Source organism: Dendropsophus ebraccatus, chromosome 13 (genome assembly GCF_027789765.1).
Source record: "Dendropsophus ebraccatus isolate aDenEbr1 chromosome 13, aDenEbr1.pat, whole genome shotgun sequence".
Classification (NCBI taxonomy): Eukaryota; Metazoa; Chordata; class Amphibia; order Anura; family Hylidae; genus Dendropsophus; species Dendropsophus ebraccatus.
In genome coordinates this window covers 63310389-63334354 of record NC_091466.1, presented here as the reverse complement: position 1 = coordinate 63334354, position 23966 = coordinate 63310389, and the positions used below count along the sequence as shown (strand labels likewise).

General features: G+C 43.5%; 1 protein-coding gene across 8 annotated transcripts in view; it reads right to left on the bottom strand.

Annotated features, from left to right (window-relative positions):
• Nucleotides 1-8348: 8348 nt before the first annotated feature.
• The window catches only part of TRIM9 (tripartite motif containing 9), a 51837-nt gene continuing 36219 nt past the window's right edge, over nucleotides 8349-23966 (bottom strand). For 2 of the 8 annotated variants that reach the window (XM_069950873.1, XM_069950876.1), the window contains exons 6-12: nucleotides 22906-23051; nucleotides 21220-21358; nucleotides 18001-18114; nucleotides 11620-11643; nucleotides 10783-11086; nucleotides 10529-10691; nucleotides 8349-8880 (exon numbers count right to left, since the gene is read on the bottom strand). In XM_069950873.1, coding sequence (XP_069806974.1) covers nucleotides 8815-8880; nucleotides 10529-10691; nucleotides 10783-11086; nucleotides 11620-11643; nucleotides 18001-18114; nucleotides 21220-21358; nucleotides 22906-23051 — 956 coding nt within the window. In that variant the 3' untranslated portion in view covers nucleotides 8349-8814. Of the gene's footprint in view, nucleotides 8881-10528; nucleotides 10692-10782; nucleotides 11087-11619; nucleotides 11644-18000; nucleotides 18115-21219; nucleotides 21359-22905; nucleotides 23064-23966 lie in introns of all 8 variants that reach the window. The other 6 variants (XM_069950872.1, XM_069950875.1, XM_069950878.1 and 3 more) reach the window with 4 other exon arrangements.

Genomic DNA, 23966 nt, shown 5'->3' with positions numbered 1-23966 from the left:
TGTCACCAGGAAAATGGATTGTGGCCGTTCTGCTCGGCCGCAGTGTAATATATACGTGTTACGGTGCAGAGTTGTCTCTGTATATCTCAGGGTGCAGTGAGACGTAACAGGAGACGTTACTGGTTTATAGCGTGACTTTACCAGACCCAATAAATCTGTTCTTTGCTTCTGTATAAAGCAGAGATGGTTTGTTGCTAAGCAGCAGCTGTGGCACTACAAGTATCAGTAGGGCTTTATATGGTAGATGTATGATACGGGATCAGGAGGTGCTGTATATGGGAGGTATATAATACTGGATCAGGATCTACACTATATTATAGATATATGATACTGGATCAGAGGGAACACTATATGGTAGATACTGTATATGATACTGGATCAGGAGGTGCTCTATATGGTAGATATATGATACTGGATCAGGAGGTGCTCTATATGGTAGATATATGATACTGGATCAGGAGGTGCTCTATATGGTAGATACTGTATATGATACTGGATCAGGAGGTGCTCTATATGGTAGATATATGATACTGGATCAGGAGGTGCTCTATATGGTAGATATATGATACTGGATCAGGAGGTGCTCTATATGGTAGATATATGATACTGGATCAGGAGGGACACTGTATGGTAAATATATGATACTGGATCAGGAGGTACTATATATAGTGGATGTATGATACTGGATCAGGAGGGACACTATATGGTAGATATATGATACTGAATCAGGAGGTACTATATATATATAGTGGATATATGATACTGGATCAGGAGGGACACTATATGGTGGATATATGATACTGGTTTAGGAGGTACTATATATTTAGTGGATATATATTAGTGGATCAAGAGAAACTCTATATAGTAGATATATGACACTATATGGTGGATATATAATACTGGATCAGGATCTACACTATATGGTGGATATATGATACTGGATCAGGAGGTACTATAGTATACTTAGTGGAGATATGATACTGGATCAGAGGGAACACTATATGGTGGATATATAATACTGGATCACGATCTACAGTATATTATAAATACATGATACTGGATTAGTAGGTACTCTGTATGGTACATATGATACTGGATCAGGATCTCTATATTATAGATACATGATACTGGATTAGGATGCACACACATTCATTCTTTGGACGGATGAAGGAATCCGCCAATGCATAGAATAGAGTTTATGACACGAGCGGAGACGCGCTCCCACATCAGTGCGCCGGCAGGTGTGAGCTGCGGAATGCGCGACGGGTTATCTTTCACCATTCTGCAGTGTGCACGCACCCTATGTATGTACTCTATATTGTAGATATGATTCGGGTACATGTACTGCATCTCACGGATGATCATACTTTTTATCTCTGGAGATGACTGATCCTGAATATAAAATAGCTTCCACCTGTTCATGTTTTTTCCTTCTCCGCTGATGAGTCGGATGAATTAGTTGCAGACGGGTAAATTATTCAGATTTTGTCCATGTTTATGGTGCGTGTCAGAGCAGTCATCCCCGCAGCCTCATCATCCTCACAGGATCTGAGACAGGCTGCATCAGGGGATTGTGTCCTTAGTTATTAAAGGGGTTGTTCTATAATCACTTTATAATCTCATAACCAAGAGGACCAGCTGTAATCTGTGGGGCAGAAAGCATTCAATTCCTATGTACAAGAGGTGGAACTAGAGGGGAATTGTTTATGGTGCTCCATTGATGACATAGTCATGATAAAGTATGAGTGTTATTTGCTGGACATCCAGCAGATGGCAGTCATGCATTCTAGATTTGGATACCTATTAGACATGGAACTGTAGCAGTGTTCTTCAACCCATAGCTTTCAAACTACTGCAAAACTGCAACTCCCATCATGTCCTAACAGCCAAAGGCTGGAGAGCTACAGGATAGGAAACAATGCAACATTATACATATTAAGGCATGATTCGAGTTGTAGTGTTCCAACAGCTAAAGAGCTATAGAATGGGAAACAGCACTACAGCAAGGTGATAAATATCAGAACATGATGGGAGTTGTAGTTTTGCAACAACTGGAGAGCTACATCAATGTGACTATAATTTCAGCAATGTATATTAGAAAATTTGAACCCACGTATTATACAAAGACTGGTCTTACAGCAAAAGTTAATTAGTAAATAAAAAACCCAATACATTTCAGGGCGTGTTTGCAAAAATTTGTGAACCCCTCTGTAGCTGAAATAATAAATGGTTAAGGCAGACGAAAGAGATTTTGTTAATCACTCCCATATCTGTTCACCTACATATTCTTGCCCATAGGGGGCAGCATAACAGCACTTGCTGCAGGTGTAGAGACATTCAGCTTTTAGTTTGCATGAAAGACAATGAAAAGGGTTATTAAGCATTGAAAAATTATGATTTTTTTCATAAACAGCCACACACTTGTGCTGAGGTTGCGGGCAGTATTTCATAAAATCACTCACCAAAGGGCGATGATGAGCACAGACGATGGCTTTTCCCATAGGGTGCGTTTACACAGACAGATTTATCTGACAGATATCTGAAGCCAAAGCCAGGAACAGACTATAAACAGAGAACAGGTCATAAAGGAAAGACTGGGATTTCTCCTCTTTTCAAATCCATTCCTGGCTTTGGCTTCTAAAATCTGTCAGATAAATCTGTCTGTGTAAACGCACCAATAGTATCGAAAAAGTGAAATTAACAATTTACTAAGGGTGGGTTGGGGTTTAATTGAAGATATGAATTTGTATTGCAAACTTGTAAAATACCTGTTTGGAATTGTTTTATTGGTATCCAAACAGAAGGGATCTTATTTGTAACATTGTTTATTTTTTGTGTATAAAATAAAAATATTATTAAAAAATATATATATACATATTTACTGACTTTTTTTCCAATGTTCACCATGTGGGGTAAATAATGTTCCAGTTTTACTGTTTAAGTTTCATAGTTTGGACGTGGTGAAACCAAGTATATACGGGTCTTTTTAACTTAGCTTAACTTAACTTTTGGGAGGAATTTATCAATGTTTTTTGTGTAGGTCTTAGAGAAAAAGTATTAAAAAATTTTGAACAATTTTGCAGAAAACTTTAGCAATGAAAAATAAAAATTTTTTTTGTTTTTTTTTTTAGGCTGGGTGTTATATTCCTCCCCTTTTAGGCCATGTTCACACAACATATGTGTTGTATAAATCACGGCCGTTGTTGCAATTTGCAACAATGGCCATGATTTATACAACACATACGTTCTATTGGAATGAATGAAATCATAGTATAAGCTCTGGCCGGGATTCCATCCGGCCGCACGAGAAACTGACATGTCAGTTTTCTGCGGCCGCTATTCATTGAATAGCGGGCGTAAAGAATCTGTCAGTTCACACAAAGGAGCGTGTGGCTCCGGCCGCATGCTCCATTGTGTGCAGCGGTGAATTCGGATGCGGCCACACACAGGTGCACCCGCATCCGAATTCACCAGAAGTGAAGATCATCTGGCCAGTACTGCAGTTCTGTGATACGGCTGGGTCACAGAACGGCTGTTGTTACACATAGTGAGTGACTTTCACAATGATTGCTCATATACTACACGGCACTACCATTGTAAATTGGTGTACTATGCCTGTCACAACTATACTGGCACTCGTACAGTGAGCCTGGTACTCATGAGGTAGCAGAATCCCATAGATCCATTAGATGAGATGCTGTGGTCATGATTTCACTGTGGCATGTAATGGGTTAATCTGCCAGGATTAGAGGTTTCTGTAAGATAGTGCGAGACCCCGGCAGTCACTATGAGCTCCCACAATCCCAATACAGGAAACCACCATAGGGCTGTTAAAAGGTGGCGGTCTAGCTCACAGTCTCTCGGTGATTGCCGCTAAAACATGTATGAGCGGTCACTACCTATTGGGCCGCCTTTATTAAAAGAGTCTAGAAGAAAAAGTGTTGCTTTTAGCAACCAATCACAGCGCAGCATTCATTTTATATAACTGTCCTGGAAAAATGAAAGCAGTGCTCTGATTGGTCGCTAGGGACAACAGATTTCTTTCAAACAGTTTCCAATTCCATGTCATAAAAATCTGCAGACCTCCAATTGGAATTAATGGGATGTGGATTTCATACTGAAAATACTTACATCATGACTTAAAGGGGTTATCCAGTGCTACAAAAACACGGCCACTTTCTTTCAGAGCCAACATGACTCTTGTCTCCAGTTCAGGTGCAGTTTGCAATTAAGCTCCAGTCTCATCAATGGAACTGAGCAGCAAAACCCCACCCAAGCTGGAGACAAGAGTGGGGCTGTCTCTGGAAGAAAGTGGCCATGTTTTTGTAGCGCTGGCTAACCCCTTTTAAGGGTGCCTTCACACGTACCATATCGCTGCGTATTTAACGCTGCGTTTTTGGTGCAAACATGCAGCGATAAAAACGCAGTGTTAAATACACAGCGATATGGTACGTGTGAAGGCACCCTAAAGGAGAAGTCCAACCAGGCCCATTTGTTTTTTAATCCCCCTTGCTTTTTTTTTTTACCTCCCCTGCTCCAGCGCTGGTGGCCGCATACCTCTGCTCTGGTCCCCCGGCCAGTTCCTGGTTACATGTGAGGTCCGCTTCGCTAGTCAGCGGCTGAGGCGGGGCCCCACTACGGCCGCTAACCAGCTGAGTGGACCTCACCTGTCACGACCCAGTCCCCACTCAAACCAGGAAGCCGTGGTTTGCGGCCACCAGCACTGCAGCAGGCGAGCGGGCTTTTTTTAGCACTTGCTAAAAAGAAGGGTCTGGCCGGACTTCTCCTTTAAGGGTTAAAGGGATTATCCAGGCTTAGAAAAACATATCCTCAAAAACAGCAGCAATCTGGTCCTCAGTTTGGATGTGGTGTTCCATTGAAGTGAATGGAGCTTAACTGTAATACCACATATAACCTGAGGACAGGGGTAGTGCTGTTTTAACAAAAAAATAGCCGCGTCTCTTTATCTCTAGATAACGCTAAATTGGAGCTATAGTGGCAATGTCCCCCGGCCTCAACCCGTCAGTGATGAGATCCCTCAAGCGGCGAATAAGACGCTTCCAGACATCAGGGTTTTCCCTCATAAAATGGTTTTATTGGTAACAGCAAACATGACCTGGTGTGGAGCACAGCGTCTGCAGAGGGCGACAGCTACATATACCAATGACTATGCGATACATCTCACTAGGAATCCCATAATAAGCCTTGTCAGGACGACTACTCACCACGAGGGGTGTAGAAGCTCACAGTGGCCCAGCCATCGCTTCTCATCACAAAAATAAAATAGACATCAGCGTTGTCCCGCAACAGAGATCTTCTGTAGCTAAGATTGGCTAACGGAGACGTAGTCGGCGGACGGATTAGCACCTATCAAAATAACTTAGCAGGGTAAACGCTCTACGTCGACATCCACCACACACACACGGCTAAAATCACCTATTTACATTCGTTTGGGAAATGTTCATCTGCCGACTCTTCTCAGAGACGTGTTTGCTGCATTGTTATAGCCTGTATTGCTGGTTATAATAGCCAAGTGACCGTTATAATAGGGGTGGGTGGGCGTCAAACGGTTATAAAATACAAGCAGGGGGTGGCCGGCTATACTGGCACTCTCGCTGGAATGACAGCGGTTTCAGGCTAGGATATAGAATTGGCTTCTGAGGGGTCAGAGGAAGTGTGTGTGTGTGGGGGGGTGCATGCGGTAATAACGTGCGCACTATATAATGGCTGGTCGTGATCTATGTGGCTATACCCCCATCTGTAGCTTAGGAGGTGGAATTGCGGCAGGACCATTTGAGGACTGACGGATGCAGATTGTGTAGCTTACACGGGATGGGTCATCTTCCCTGTATAGTAAAGTTTTGGCATCTTAGAACTCTGCATAGTGCCGTTCCTCTGTAACTCCTCCTGGAAATATTAAGAAATTGACAACTGAGTGTTATCAAGTTGCCAATAAAGGTGTATGCCCACAGAGATCTCGCCCAACTTTCCTATAAACATGTATGTTCTTCTCGGCTGAGTGTGCGTGTGTTCTGAGCAGAGAAATACTGGCCTGACTGAGTATCTGATATCCAGCTAATATCTTAGACATGTGGCTAGTAGGAATCCAGCCTTAGGGCGAGGACACAGTGAGATGCTGGCTGTATGTGGCTCAACACAAGGCAACCTTCATGGTAAGTGGCAGCTTATCCCTCCGAGAACTAAGGGGTTGGGCAGCAAAAATCCAGGATGTCCAAACCTTCTGTCCACTGACACCACCTTATACTTTCGACCGAATAAAGTGTCCGCTATGGTTTGCAGATACAACCATATTTAGCCGACTTCTCTGTATGGCTCTAACCTAACTCACATTTGATTGACATGGAGAATGGTGATGCCACGTTGTCAATATCTTCACACACTTCCAGGAGGAATAACAGAGGAACAACAATTAGCATAGGCTTCATTCCCCATGTAATAGCAATTGTTTACTAAATTAGGTATGTCTGGAGAACGGATAGGTGTTATAATGTAAGTGAACAGGCCCTGGCATCAGCTGCAGGGGAGCTGCGTACTTACATGTGCCCGCTTTGGCACTATCGAACATACTATACAGCAGCGTTTCCAAACCTGCGGCTCTCCAGGTGTGGCCAAACTACAACATCGTGGAATGGTGATCATGGGAGTTGTAGTTTTGCAGCAGCTAGAAAGCACTGCTCTGTATAGACTTGAATGATGTGCTTATTACTGCTAATGTTATCTTTCATAATAACTTGTAAAATATTATAGGGAATGATCTATTTCTGGTGGATCTGCCCTTTAAATACGGAATGTGTCCAGTCCATATGTATACAGTGGACATTATAGGTCCCTGTAGTCCATCTATAGCATAATGGGTATCCAGCAACGATCCCATATACCTCCTTCCTTTACCTGCGCAATGTAGAGTGAGTGTAGTAGATTAAGTTATATTAAAGACTATATGGCAGTTATAGAAGGGTCAACTTAGAATATACCAACCAAAGTACTGCCCCCCACCTCCCCCTGCAACCTTGGCCTATACCGTCTCTATATATACGTGCACGCACCGGATTGCTTCCGAGTACTCTTAAATCATTAGAAAATCCTATATTAATCTGTAAGACACTGAAATCTCTACATTTTCTTTGAGGAGCACCATAAAGACAACGGTATCAGGGTTGTCACCTTACATTACTCATAGGATCAAGTTATTAGGAAAGTTATACTCAGAAGCCAGTGTTACCGTTTCATCCCAAGTTGTTTTTTTTTTTAAATCCAAGTTAAAGGCATCCTACCAGGCTGGCATTCCCATCTAGGACATGACTGGTACCCCTGACCGACCTCGGCAGAGGTGCATGGAGCTGTCCTTCCTCCACTGGGATTATAAAGTAACCAGAGTTTTAGTTTACAGCTTTCGGGTCCTTGGAGGGGGTAGCAGCAACAGCGGAGAAAACAACAGTAATAGCAACAATCTATATACAATGCAATAATAGTCTGAGGAATCAAATAAATATCAATGACCCAGATCCTGGTGGAGACACCATTCAGTCCGAGGATCTCATCATCGCTGGACACTACGAGGACTCGATGGGAGATGGTAGTGTATACCCTGTACAGAGCTAAAGAAAGTCAGCATGTCAAGATGAACGCTGTGTAAAAAGATGGACATCGTGAAGACGTATGGTGTGTAGCAGGGTCTCATCGCCCTTGATGTAGCTTGGTACTATGAAGGGTTGGGAATCATAGGGACAACATAGGGATGTGGTGACAACTGGGCCAGAGCTGGACACCATGGAGAGTTGAAAGCTGGACATCATGAGGACATACGGAGAAAATAGTCTAGAAAGTGGCATAGTCTCATCACTCTGGATGTAGATTGACATTATAAAGAGTTGGCCATCATAGAGAGATGTGCTGACAACAACTGGGTCACAGCTGGACACCATGAAGAGTTGACAGCTGGACATCTTGGTGACCTATGGTACAGATAGCCGGACTCCATGTAAATTTAAAAAGAGAGAAACACAGAGAAGTCAACCTCTTGGACAGAAGACGACACCATGGAGAGGGGACATCATTACTTTATAGGGTGAGAGTGGCACGATTGCATTACCCTAAATGAAGCTGGGAATTATGAAGAGTTGGGCATCACAGGGAGATGTGATGCCAACAACTGGGCGACAGCTGAATACCAAGAAGAGATGAAAGCTGGACACCTTGGAGATATATGGTACCAATATCCGGACACCATGTAGATTTGAGAACAGCATTATGGATATGTGCAGCCTTAAACTCCAGGACAGAAATGGACAACATGGAGAAGAATGATACAAACATAAAACATGGTGGACTGGTAAGATCTGGACTTTATGGATAGGTTTCAGGACAATACCCTGTACAGAAGTGGACACCAAGAAGAGTTGAATGTTTGACATCTTGAAGAGACATAGCTCCAACATTAGACACAGCCGGCACCATATCGATTTGAGAACAGAACATCATGGATCAGTGTAGCCGCAACCTCCATGCAGAAATGGATGCCATAGAGAAGAACGATATAAGCATGGACATAGTGAAGAGATAAGGTCTGGACTTTATGGAGAATCCCCTGTACAGAGCTGGACACAATGGAGAAGCGCTGGTCCTGTGTGACCCCCCCCCCCCTGTACAGATCGTTATTCTGTGTGAGCAACCCCATATTCTGTCCCTCCTGTGTGTCTTGCACATAGACATTCTACTTTCTTATTTGCTCTTTGGAGTCCAATGTGATGGTGGTTGGGAACTTTGAGAGGGTTTTCAGTCCTTCTGGCACTTTTAAGATGCTATGGATGCCCTGGATGAGTAGAATCCGGGAATCGGCATACCGGTGTGAAGAGTTACCTAGAGAGAACAGCACGTAAAGTGTTAATATCACAAAGAACAAGAATGTAAATACGACCTGAGGAGGCACACGATATCTACTCTACCTTACATTGCATGTCCTTGGCTAGTGAGGTAGGTTGATATTGTGTCCCTCCCCAGGCTGTTTTTACATTTTTTATACCGATTGTTTTTAGTCTGCTATTTCAATAAAGTATATTACAATTTTACAGTGGGATGTGGATACTTTTTTTTATCTTAGGTCGGGTTCACACGCTGTATGACAGCGGCTGTTCTGTGGCACGTCCGCGTCCCATAGCGGTCGCTTACTGTGAAGTTCATCCCGACCGGTACTGCAGTACCGGCCAGATGAACTTCATTTTTTTTTTATTGGAATACAGGAACAATTGGGTGTGCCTGCATTCCAATTACCCATAGCAGACAATGTAAAGTTGTAAAGTGCATCCGGAGCCGTACTTTGCATTGTCTACAATTACAGCCATTGTTTATTGAATTTATACATTGTGTGAACTAAGGGCCCTATTCCACCGGACGATTATCGTTCAGATTATCGTTAAATTGTTTGAATCTAAACGATAATCGTTCGGTTGAAATGCATTTAACGATTAACGACCGAACGAGAAATCGTTGATTGCTTTATAAGACCTGGACCTATTTTTATCGTTGCTCGTTTGCAAAACGTTCGCAAATTGTTCGCATTGAATAAGACGTCGTTCAGTCATTCGCAATAGATACGAACGCAATAGCGAATAAATAGCGAAGAAAAAACGATCGCAATTACGATCATAAGTAACGATTATCGTTCCATGGAAATGAGTGAACGTTTTCAGGTCTTTCGCAATAGCGGTCGTTTGAGATAGTTAATCGTTAACGATTATGCAAACAATAATCGTCCGGTGGAATAGGGCCCTTAACCTTAGGCTTTTTTCTTTGGTTATCATTTCTTGAGAACACCATGATAATGTGATTGCTTAAAGGGAGTGGTGTATTCTTTCCAGTCTGACACAGTGCTCTCTACTGCTATTTTTGTCCATGTCAAGAACTGTTCAGTGCAGTAGCAAATCCTCATAGAAAACCTCTCCTGCTTACAGACAGAGGTGGCAGTAGAAAGCACTGTGTCAGACTGGAAACATACATTACTTCCTGAAGGACATACAGCAGCTGATAAGTACTGGAAGATGTGAGATTTTTAAATAGAAGCAATTTACAAATCTGTATAAACTTTCTGACAACAGTTGATTTAAAATAAAATAATTTTGCTGGAGTTTCCCTTTTATGCTTCTTATCCGACAAAAGATAAGAAAGATACTGCAAGTGTTGGAATGAGGACTTGAGTGTTGTCTTGAGAACACCATAGTAATGTGACTGCTTAAGAAAGATTCATGGCTTAATCTGTGGCTCCTAAAATTTGGAATTTTAAGAGCAAACATAACCGTGACATTGGATGTGCCATTCTTTATTTCTTTCGAGACTTATGCCATTCTACTTGCCAATATCTGCTCGATCAGGGAAGTGCCACCTAGAACCTCAGTCTTGCTCTGATACTAGGTTGAGAATATCTGAGGAACACCTTTACCAATGTACTCATGACTGGCTTCGATGAGATACTGATACTTCCAGCTGTCCATCACATATAAAGCATTAATACCTGCACATTCCTATTGAGGCTGACCGCAGGAAACAACAGCCCCTCCATGTTTTCAAACGCCACGGGCCCCTGCTGCTCCTCATTGATGGAGAAGGTCAGAGTCCTTCTAGTGAAGTCTAAGAGGACGCCCACCGTGGCCCCCTTGGTGATGCCTCCTTCAGTCCTACCAGAAATCACAGAGGATTAGTGTTACTATCATAGAGGTACTGTATAATATTAGTATCCAGGCTGCGGAGGCATCATACAACCTTTACCTGTTGGTGTGGGAGTTGTTGTGCATGAACCAGCTGCGGTTGTTGTCCACATACATGGCCCAAGCTTTGTCGTCTTTTCCCAGCATCACATCCTTCATCACTTCGACCCGAGCCACACCGAATGCCGGGTCTGGGTGATTGTCGTATCTGTCGATGGTCAGCTCCCAATAGTGAACTCCTTTAGAGAAACCGGTTTTCCCCAAGACTACTCTGTCGTCGTAGCTGTTACACGTGACGGTCAGATTATCATTGGAGAAGATGATGTCCGAGTGTGCCGAACCGGGATCAAAGGCGAACCAGGCCACTGTCATCACAAAGACACAAGACGGGCATGGATCAGGGTGTTGCCGCTGTAACACAAACCTAATACATTGCATAATGTCCCAAGTTCTATAATGCAACACTGACAAATAGGAATCCTCAAGCTGGGACGTCTCTACCACCCAGACAATGAAGAGATGAGTACACATGCACTCCAAGATTTCCTCCTATCCATTTGTAAATCCCTGTTCATATTCTTCATACAATCCATCGTTCCTGTGAACCAATGAAGATGTTTCGATGCTTCTGTACCTAAGTTTTTCCCAAAAATTTGGGCTCAATTTCGGTAAAAACATCCTTGATGTCCGTATAAGGAGGAAACAATGAACACATGCGGTATCTAATGGCTGATGCTACATCAGTTGTATTGGCCATAGCCCACCACATGTAAGGGGTAGTTTCCTGGTGTTATGTGAGACCCTAATAGAAGAGGACAATGGTGGCAACCAAAAATCGCAGGTCGGCATGCAGGCCATGCACCCTCCAGGACTGACATGCACAAGCTTTATATCATACCTGCCACCAGTTTTTTTATGTCTACTGTAGGACGTCCATTGAAGAGCATGCAGAGTAGAAAGAGGGTGTTAGTAGGTTAGTGCCCTGAAGACCACCACACTCCCATCCCACCATTGCTCAGATTCAAGGATTTTACAGGTTTGAGGATTTGGTCACCCATGTTTAGCTACATCTATGCGGTCTCAGGATGACTGTTTAGGACATATACTTGAAGTTCATTATAATGGGGGAACAATATAACAGCCATAAGCCCCCAGCCATAAGCCCCCATATGGCAACTGATCAGATGAAGCCTGTAACACTATGGGCAACAGCACAATACACAGTACATCCTGCAGACATTACCTAAAGATCATAAGAAACAGTGCGGGTCATGGGGCATTTATCAAGCATTGTCTGGCACTGTACATGGGGGCACTGCGGCTGCCACTGTACGTTGGGGGTGCTGTGTCTGGCACTGTACATAGGGCATTGTAGCTGTCTCTGTATATGGAGGCACTGTCTGGCACAATACATAGGGCACTGTGTCTAGTACTATACATAGGACACTGTGCCTCACATTATACATAGGGCACGGGGCCTGGCACTGTTCATAGTGGACTGTGTCTGGCACTATACATAGGGCGTTGTGCCTGGCATTATACATAGGGCACTGTGTCTGGCATTATACATAGGGCACTGTGCCTGGCATTATACATAGGGCACTGTGTCTGGATTATACATAAGGCGTTGTGCCTGGCACTATACATAGGACACTGTGCCTGGCATTATACATAGGGCGCTGTGTCTGGCACTATACATAGGGCGCTGTGTCTGGCACTATACATAGGGCGCTGTGTCTGGCACTATACATAGGGCGCTGTGTCTGACACTATACATAAGGCGCTGTGCCTGGCACTATACATAGGGCGCTGTTTCTGGCACTATACATAGGGCGCTGTGTCTGGCACTATACATAGGGCGCTGTGTCTGGCACTATACATAGGGCGCTGTGCCTGGCACTATACATAGGGCGCTGTGCCTGGCACTATACATAGGGCGCTGTGTCTGGCACTATACATAGGGCGATGTGTCTGGCACTATACATAGGGTGCTGTGTCTGGCACTATACATAGGGCGCTGTGCCTGGCATTATACATAGGGTGCTGTGTCTGACACTATACATAAGGCGCTGTGTCTGACACTATACATAGGGCGCTGTTTCTGGCACTATACATAGGGCGCTGTTTCTGGCACTATACATAGGGCGCTGTGCCTGGCACTATACATAGGGCGCTGTGTCTGGCACTATACATAGGGCGATGTGTCTGGCACTATACATAGGGTGCTGTGTCTGGCACTATACATAGGGCGCTGTGCCTGGCATTATACATAGGGTGCTGTGTCTGACACTATACATAAGGCGCTGTGTCTGACACTATACATAGGGCGCTGTTTCTGGCACTATACATAGGGCGCTGTTTCTGGCACTATACATAGGGCGCTGTGTCTGGCACTATACATAGGGCATTGTGGCTGTCTCTGTACATCAGGCAGGATTTGGTGTACTGGCTGTAACATGGACGTGTTCCGTATCGGAGGGTTTGCCTCTCTCCCCTCAGATCTCACTGAACGGTCGGGTTGCCAAAGCAATTATACGACACCCAGCGAGTCACATGCAGAAACCTTTTTAATTAGAAATAGAAGCATGTACATAACCCGCTGAGCGTTGTATGGTTGCCTAAGCAACTGTACCACCCGGCGGGAACATCTCTCTACAGCCCAATATAAACATTTAACATTATATCTACAATTGAAACCAGTACCTATAAGTCACTAACAATGTCTGAACTGGATTAGAGAAACATGACTGATTTCCTTCAAAAAAAGTGCCACCCCTGTCGATGCGCCGTGTCTGCTACTGCAGCTCAGTTCATTGGAGTAAATCATGGCGAGCTGCAATACCACACACAACCTGTGGACATATGTGGCGCTATTTTTGCCAGAAAGCAGCCACGTTTCTCTTATTCTGATCAAACCTCTAAAGCACAGGTGTTAAACTCGGGGCCCTCCAGCTATTGCAGAACTACAATTCCCATCATGCCTGAGCAGCCAAAGCTAAAGCATGATAGGAATTGTAGTTTTGTAACATTTAGAGGGCTGCGAGTTTGACACTGCTGGCTTAAAGGTAGACTCCATTTTCACAAGCATTTGATAACATATTGTGAAGTGGTGCCGTAGACTTTACCATCATACTGGATGGGATTAATAAGAACTGTGTTCCTCGCACCCAGAGCATTGTGTTACACCGATCATATATAGAATATACTATGGCAGGACATCGGCAATCAATGTCATCACAGATACGCCACAAAAGATCAAAGATGATCCTGGCAGTGTAATGGCTGCATACGGCTCATAGCCCATCTAATCTCATTGCGACAGTGGCTGCATCTATACAAAGTCTAGGACGAGGAATGATATCTGCATCTCTGCTAGAAAGTAGAAAAATCCACATTCACCATTCTGGCCTCCATGACGACTCTCGTTTCCACTCCGGTTATACAACAATATGGCATGAGCATATATAGCGGCATGCAAATATGGCATTCAGGGGTCCGAAAAAGCTGAGTGACAATCCTGTCAGAGCTGTAACGGCAGCCATATGCACTTTTCTAAGGTTACTGGGTCCTTCTATGTTATCGTTATGCCACAATACAGATGATAATGCATGGCAGGCTACAAACATGGCGTCATACTGTTCCCTCTTGGTTCTATGTGCTGCCTCTGCCCTCTTACACCCTCAGTTCTCCTTCCCCTCCATTATCCAGATTCCTCTGCAGTAACACAGCGGATTCATCACCGCTCTTCTATTAGCCGTATAGCCGGGCCCCTCAGCTACTGCCGCTGTGCCCGCTATTCTGGTATCTGCAATCTATGTCATACAGCTGTAATGGCGGCACATTTGTTTCTCTCTCCTGCGCCCACCGCCCGGCCGGTTCTATTCTCCCTGACGCCGAGGTTGAGGTATGAGTGATGAGGTATCGTCGGCGTTGCTGTGGAAACCGCTCGAGGCCTCGGTTCCCACACACAGCCATTAGCCCCAGCAGCTATCTGCAGAAAAGTAAAGATATCTTCCTGTGGAAAGGGTCCGCGCCACCGCCAAGATAGAAAACGTATTTCTATTTTCTCTCTCGCCACAAGACGACTTTTCAGAAAACAACACCAGTGATTACGGACGACCTCCATTGTACTACGAGTTCTTTTACCTGCAGATGTAGCAGAGCTGTGTTTGTCAGATGATAAGGTTTGGCCGCACTCCTATGTATTGATAAACCCGGTTCTGCTACCTCTGTACAATTTAATATCTCCATAAAAAAATTAAAAAAAAAACATTGTTACCTCAGTAAAAATGTCTACAAAAACAAGGATCATCAACAGGCCTTATTTATCAAAATGTCTGACAGAAAACCTGGACTTGTTGTCCATAGCAACCAAAGCCCAGACTTATACCGCTTTGGGAAAATAGGTTGCTATGGGCAACAAGGCCAAGACTTCTGATGATAGGCCCTATCTGCATACTTAGGCCTCTTGCACACAAGCGTAGTCGCGGTATGGTGACTCCACATTGGTTATAGCTCCATACTTGCCAAAATTTCTAGAATTGTCCCGATCTTTTAAGAGGTAATGTCTACAGTGGAGTCCCAACCACATTATATATTAGGGGAGCTAAGTGCCAGGGGAACGACGTCTGATAGAAGCGCCGGCAGGGCGCGAAGCAGCTGTCACGTCTCCTGTGATTTAAGTGTATTGGCGTTCCTACCACCCGAAAACACATAGATGCTTTTAATCTATGATGAATAAATAAAAGAAGAATACATTTTACTGGGTGAGTGTGCTCTTGCATTTCTAATTGTGTATGTTAAATGCCAGGGGAATTACCTTCAAGGGATGCCTACTGGGAAGGAGGGGCTAAATACCAGGGGATTAACTATAAGGGGATGCCTACATGGGGAAAGCTACATACTGGGGGGATACCTACCAGGGAGGCAACCTATAGGGGATCAGGGGGACAGTGGGACATAACTACTATATGGGAGGCACAAAGGGGGCCCAACTGCTATATTGGGGCACAGAGGGGCTCCATCTTCTATATGGTGGCACAGAGGGGGCTTATCAACTATATGAGGGTACAAGTATGAGGGCTATTACTATGTCGGGGCACAGAGGGGGCCTAAGTACTATTTGAGGGCCCAAATTGGGCCTAAATACTAGGGCTTGATACATGGGAGGCCAAAATAGGCACCGCTACAGTGTGAAGCAATACACATAGGCAGTTTGTATAAAAGTGAGGATGGTACTAATACTGGGGTAAATTCGATTTTTAATAAATAGGGGCAGGAATATTACCCATCGCGGACAGGGACTGGTGTACACATTGACCATGTCTTAACATCTCTGTATTTCTATTGCCTTGGAACTTTCCAGCATGAGACGAGTTAACCAGGATTTGGTGGCGTCTATATCACAAAGCACGTCTGATCTCCCTATCCAGACAAATCATCTGCGGCTGACGTCTCCAGCCGCGCACTGGTGACGTGCACATTCATCTGGAGTGCGCTCGTGTTAAGATCTTTATATCCAGGTATCAGCCGGGGATGAAATGTCTGAGAAGAGGAAATCATTAGAATCCCAGGAAAAAAACAGGCGGCTGTCTCTGCACCATGTAGAACACATCACAGTCTACAGAATAGCGTAAGTCTTATATATAGGATGCAGGATCTTACCTTAATAAAGGTCTATACAGAATCAAAGGTTTGTCCAGCCTTAGAAAAACATGACTGCTTTCTTTTTTAGGAAGAGCGCCACACCTGATCACAGGTTGGTACTGCAGCTCAGTTCTACTGTCAGCCTGGAGCTAGATCACTGGAGCCATTTTCATCAACCAGATAGGGACAGACCCTTTAAGGTTTACTTTCGTAAAACATATGACTTATATGTAAAGTGAACATAACTCGGGCACACTTCTATCTATGGGACTAGTGGCAATAACATGAAATAATCGGCTCGTATTACAGACAGACAAGATTTTTTTTTATTACGATCAAAAGGTCACATGACTGACTGACCTAAAAAATGAGTGTCCGTCTCGTGGGGAAAACATAGATCGTGCATCATCAATTCCAAATCCAAGATATTAATTAATCTGCTAGTTAATCCTGCAGCGCTTATCACCCCGGATAGCTGCCAGACTCTCAATTATCAGGTGTCAATCCTGCCGGGATTACCAATGTCAAGTCTAACGTCTGTAACGCTGTGAGGTGATGACAGATGATGGAATACGGGTAGAGGAAGATGTGCGAATAATACCGTACAGCAGGGGGCACATCCCGATGCCCTTCAGCTATAAAAAGTAAAACTCCCATCATGCCTGGAAGGCTGTCCAGGCATGATGGGAATTGTCGTTTAGCACAGGGCTGTGGAGTCGGTAAGCCGCAGTCCTGAATTTTATCAGGGACCAAGTGTACTATTACACAGAACGATAATCGGCCAAATCGGCCGATTATCGCTCCATGTAATAAATACTGTACAACGATCAGCCGATGACAACGATCATCGGCTGATCGTTGATATAGATTTGGACCTATTTTCGCCACTTCGTGTAATAGCGGTGCGCGGCCGGCGACTGACGATATACATTACCTATCAACGTTCCAGGGCTGCTGCGGCGGTCCCGGCCTGTGATTGGCTGAGCGGCCTGTCAGCTGACAGGCCACTCTGAAGTTAGAGCGTGTGGGACCCGTGGAGAAGAAGACCGCAGCAGCAGCCCTGGAACATGGATAGGTATTGTATATAGTTAAGCAAGGGCTGCAAGGACATCAGTAACGATGTCCCTGCAGCCCTTGTTTAACGATTATTTGGCCGTGTAATAGGTCCAGTAAACGATCGACAATCTAGCAGATCACTGCTCGTTTACAGGTATTATCGGGCCCCCATCGGCCCGTGTAATACCACCCCTACTCCTGACTCCAGCAAAAATGGCCAATCTGATACCAGGGGAGATATTTACCACACTACTGTAAAGTAGATCTGGCTCAGCAGCTTCTTCGTAATGTCCTATATGATCCTGGGGTGACTTCTCAGTGAATAAGGCATGTAAAGAGTTATCCAACTGGTTGTGACCAAATACGCCAGAAACAGTAAGGTCAATAACCAATCACATGACTACCTCTGTGGAAGGTAAGGCCTTATGTATAGAAGCCGACCATTTCCCGTAGCAACCAATCCAAGCTCAGCTCTCATTTTTAACACTGGCTCTGACTGGTTGCTGAGCTAAAGCCCGAGGTGGTTTTCACCAATGATATGCAGCAAAGACGGGGAGGGTGAGGGGGGAGCCATTACCTGGAGACACACAAGTTTCCTGTTCTGAACTGTTTTGGAGAAACTCGAGAGGAGAGGGCATGGTGTTGATTTGCAGGCGAGCTGCAAGTGAGGCTGACATTCGAGGATAGGGACCTAGCATAAGCAAAGACATGCATAGAAATGTCAGCGTGCATCAGGTGTACATACATATCATACATAGGTGAGGGAGGGGTCAACCGGGAGGCGGCCATTTTGTACTGCAATTATTTGGGTGAATGAGTAATGTTTCTTCCCAGCCTAGGCATCCAGATCCAACAAAATGTCCACCACAGGTAGATGAAAGGATCACAGAAACCTAAAGAGGGCCATTTTGGTAGGCTGCTCAATATACATATAGCCAGATATGGGTGAGGCCCTGTGATCATTTTAAAGCAATGAAGCACATCCTTAAAGGGTCAGTACATTGATGCAGTGCCCCATGCCCTCTAACATCAGGTAGTCAGGCTGCCAAGGCAACTGTATAAGGCCCTGCAAGGTCCTATTAATTAGATGGCAGGTGTTGAGCAGTTGCCTCAGTAAGCCAACCGCCCACCATGACGAACGGTGAAGAGTACATGAGGACTGCATAATTGGACTGACCCTTTAAAGCAAGAACGGTGAACCTTCGGCCCTTCAGCCGTTGCGAAACTACAACTCCCAAGGCCAAAGGCTGCCCAGACATGATAGTAATTGAAGTTTTGTGGCAGCTGGAGGCCAAAGGTTCCTCTTATTGCTTCTTTACTGTCACTACCCTCCTCTCCCCTTCCAAAAATCACACAAAATGGCTGCCTCTGCTGGTCGGTATATGATATGTTTACTTCAGTAAGGGAAAATGCATTGTCCTTCCTCATGCCTGAGGCAGATGTCCATGTGTCAATGTCAATGCCCAAATTGTTAGAAACCAAATGAAAATAAAGCACCGCAAACATGAAGTACGTCATTGTATTAACCTCGGGGGTTAACATAAAAAAAAAAGGTGACCACCACAAGCTACGAATGATGGTAAGAGCACAAATATATACAGCGGACATATAGGTCATTGATGAAACATGAAATCCAATGTCAGGATGATCAGTTGGAGACTTTTTGAGATCCGGACGCCACACAGACATTACGAATTGCAAAATCGCAGCATGCTGACAATAAACATAAAAAAAGTTTAAAAAATACACAGAAAAAGCGGGACTGAATTACAAAGACTCCATTAGCATTCCCAGGATTCCCACCACTAATTGCAGGACCCCTTTAAATGCCAATCAGCACAAAATCCGACAAAATCCTGGACTGCTTGGATGTTAACATCATGGAGGGTCTCCAGCATGGTACAACAAGATGGCTGACAAGCTACTCTCCCCCAATATAGTGACAAGATGAAATTCTGCATCATGTGACACCATGAACAAGCCTTTTATACTGGGTTGTTAGGAAAAAAGTCCATAGCAACCAGATTGTCTCCTATGACTCTGATCTTCAGCTTCTGGGCCCCAATGTAATATCTGTATTGGGGCCCCCATCTGATATGGTGTCTAGTTATGTGGTAGCAAGACTACTGAACCCCTCGGGTAACAGGGTGCAGGAGCCACCGCCATCTTTGCACCCTCTATACCCGGGATCAGGAACCTCCGGCCCTCCAGCTGTTGCAAAACTACAATTCCCATCATGCCTGGACAGCCAAAGCTTTATTTGGAGGGCCGAAGGTTCCCCATTCCTGCTCTATACTTACACGGCTGTATTTTGGATACGCAGAATATAAGACGTGAACTAAGACAACAGTGATACAGCTAAAGTTACACAGAGTAACGCACCGCACAACGGTATTAAGCCGCCCATCAACAATGACAGATTATTGGCTGGATCGGCCATGTTGGATTTCTTTCTGCTGATCTGTATTCCCTCCTCCACTGCACCTGACACGAGGTGAATGGGGTGACATCCGACATCCAATGACACTAAAGGGTTGGAAAAACATGACTACTTTCTTCCAGAAACAGCGCCAACCCCGTCCATGGGTTGTGTAAGGTATTGCAGCCCAGCTTTCCTGAAGTGGCTGGAGCTAAGCTGCAATACCACAAACGGCCTGTGGACAGGTGTGGCACAGTTTTAAGAACCCTTTATTCCATTCAACCTTTCTGCTTTCTGTCAGAGAATCTAAACAGACCTAGTAAAAGTGAGCATTTGCTACTATTGTACCCAGTCTACACATTTATCTGTATGCAGAATACATTAGCAACGTAAATGTCTCTCCCGTCTCGATAATTTGCTTCAATAGAGTCCAGGCTGTTTAGTGGATTGTCTAGACTGGATGCAACTGTAACAAACACCCAGCTGTGAGCAGTGTTAGATCAGGAGGGGGGGCCATTTAATGGGATTTAATCCCATTTATGTACAGTAGTGCAGGTCTACACAATAGATATACACTGAGACTGGTGTTTGCTGGGCTCTGTCACACCATAATATGCACTACATAGTGACATATATAATAATATTAGACTTAACAGTGGGGTATACATAAAATTATTCACTATACAGTAATATATATCACATTACACACTATACAGAGGTGTATATAATAAAATTACACACTGTACAGTGGTATATATATATAATAAAATTACACACTATACAGTGGTAAATATAATAATATTGCACACTATACAGTGGTATATATAATAATATTGCACACTATACGGTGATCTATTTAATACAACTGCACACTATACATCGGTATATATAATATTGCACACTATACAGTGGTATATATAATAAAATTACACACTATACAGCGGTATATATAATAAAATCGCACACTTTACAGTGGTATATATATATATATAATAATATTACACACTATACAGTGGTATATTTAATAATATTGCACACTATACAGTGGTATATATGATAAAATTACACACTATACAGTGGTATGTATAATAATATTGCACACTATACAGTGGTATATATATATACTGTATATAGTAATATTACACACTATACAGTGGTATATATAATAATATTGCACACTATACAGTGATCTATATAATAATACTATACAGTGGTATATATAACATTACACACTATACAGTGATATATATTTATATATATACGACATCACTCACTATACAGTGGTATATATAATAATATTACAGACAATACAGTCATATATATAATCACATTACCCATTATAACATATTACATGGTGACTATTACAGAAGCGTTTACCTTCAGAGGTCTGGAGGATCAGGGTCTTGCTGTACATGCTGACCCCGGCTTTATTGAAGGCCTTCACCCGGGCATTATATGTACTATTGAAGTGCAGCCCGTCCACTGTGCACATCGTCTCCTTCCCCACAAATACTTCCTGCAACAATAAACAGCATGATATATATTAAGCTTCCTACTCAACACCAGAAAACATGGCTGACTTCTTCCACAAGCAGCGCCACACTATGCATCGTGCCTTGCACTGCAGCTGTAATTCCATTTACAACCTGCGGACAGGTGAGGCGCTGTTTTGGTCAGAAAGCAGCCATGTTGTTCCAGTCCTCCTTTTCTGCCTTGATGCATAATTTAAGAAACTATAATCCGATAAGAAGAAGTATGGTGGTATTTTGAGCCCAAGTTGCTACGGTATACGAGAAGGTAGCCTCAGAATGATGGGAATATGGGGACGGAGATCGGTTTTCAGCTCTTATTAGCCAACGATGCTTCCGGGGTGAAGGTTTATAGACTCCGGGATAGGGATTTACTACCTACGACCTCTGTGGATGTCGCACTGTACAGGCCCGGAGAGATTCATGACGCCATAAGTCACCACATAACCATTTCTGGAATAAATCAGGGACGGATTCCATCACCTCCGACGTCTCCAGAGAGATGCAAGGTCCTTCATGTAATGTCACTAGCTGAGGGGCAAGAGCTGCCATATCTAATAAGTGTATATACATGCATTCATCAAGGTATAATAAGTGTATATACATGCATTCATCAAGGTATAATAAGTGTATATATATATGCATTCATCAAGGTATAATAAGTGTATATACATGCATTCATCAAGGTATAATAAGTGTATATACATGCATTCATCAAGGTATAATAAGTGTATATACATGCATTCATCAAGATATAATAAGTGTATATACATGCATTCATCAATGTATAATAAGTGTATATACATGCATTCATCAAGGTATAATAAGTGTATATATATGCATTCATTACGGTATAATAAGTGTATATACATGCATTCATTAGGGTATAATAAGTGTATATACATGCATTCATTACGGTATAATAAGTGTATATACATGCATTCATTACGGTATAATAAGTGTATATATATGCATTCATCAAGGTATAATAAGTGTATATACATGCATTCATCAATGTATAATAAGTGTATATACATGCATTCATCAAGGTATAATAAGTGTATATACATGCATTCATTACGGTATAATAAGTGTATATATATGCATTCATCAATGTATAATAAGTGTATATACATGCATTCATCAAGGTATAATAAGTGTATATATATGCATTCATTACGGTATAATAAGTGTATATACATGCATTCATTAGGGTATAATAAGTGTATATATATATATGCATTCATCAAGGTATAATAAGTGTATATACATGCCTTCATCAAGGTATAAGAAGTGTATATACATGCATTCATTAGGGTATAGTAAGTGTTTATATATGCATTCATCAAGGTATAATATGTATGTATACATGCATTCATGAAGGTATAAGAAGTGTATATACATGCATTCATCAAGCATTATGGTTACAATTATATTTAACCGGTCTCCCCTTTAATACCACCCAATGTTCTTATAGGTCCCCGCGCCCCCATATTTAAATACATTACGATATATATAACAAGCTGTCTCTTACCCTGAATTGGCCGCCATTGCCGTCGTCCAGCTCCAGTATATAGCCTTCTGCTTGCACCACTGACAGGGGCGGCTGCTTCCAGGACAGGGTGGCACTGTTGTTCTGGGTGCAGCACTCCTCCAACTGTAGAATCGGGGACGCTGGTACTAAAGAGGGAACTAAGGGTTTAGGAAAGTGAGAGGGATGAAGAGTTACTGCAAAATGTGCCGATAAGGTGATGTGACCCCCGACTGCATCAATAATCTGATATCAGAAGGCTGCTGTGTCTACTGTATGGAGGAGGCTGCCGTGACTACTGTATGGAGGAGGTAGCTGTGACTACTGTATATAGGAGGCCTCTGTGACTACTGTATATAGGCGGTAGCCATGACTACTGTATAAAGGAGGCCGCTGTGACTACTATATAGAGGAGGCTGCTGTGACTACTGTATGGAGGAGGCTGCCGTGACTACTGTATATAGGAGGCCGCTGTGACTACTGTATAAAGGAGGCCGCTGTGACTACTATATAGAGGAGGCTGCTGTGACTACTGTATGGAGGAGGCTGCTGTGACTACTGTATGAAGGAGGCTGCTGTGACTACTGTATGAAGGAGGCTGCTGTGACTACTGTATGGAGGAGGCTGCTGTGACTACTGTATGGAGGAGGCTGCTGTGACTACTGTATGGAGGAGGCTGCTGTGACTACTGTATAAAGGAGGCCGCTGTTACTACTGTATAGAGGATGCTGCTGTGACAACTGTATGGAGGAGGCTGCTATGACTTCTATATAGAGGAGGCTGCTGTATATATTGCATATAGGAGTACACGGTGACTACTGTATATAGAAGGCAGCTGTGAATACAATATAGAGGAGGCTTCTGTGACTACTGTATGAAGGAGGCTGCTGTGACTACTGTATGGAGGAGGCTGCTGTGACTACTGTATGGAGGAGGCTGCTGTGACTACTGTATGGAGGAGGCTGCTGTGACTTCTATATAGAGGAGGCTGCTGTGACTACTGTATGGAGGAGGCTGCTGTGACTACTGTATAAAGGAGGCCGCTGTTACTACTGTATAGAGGA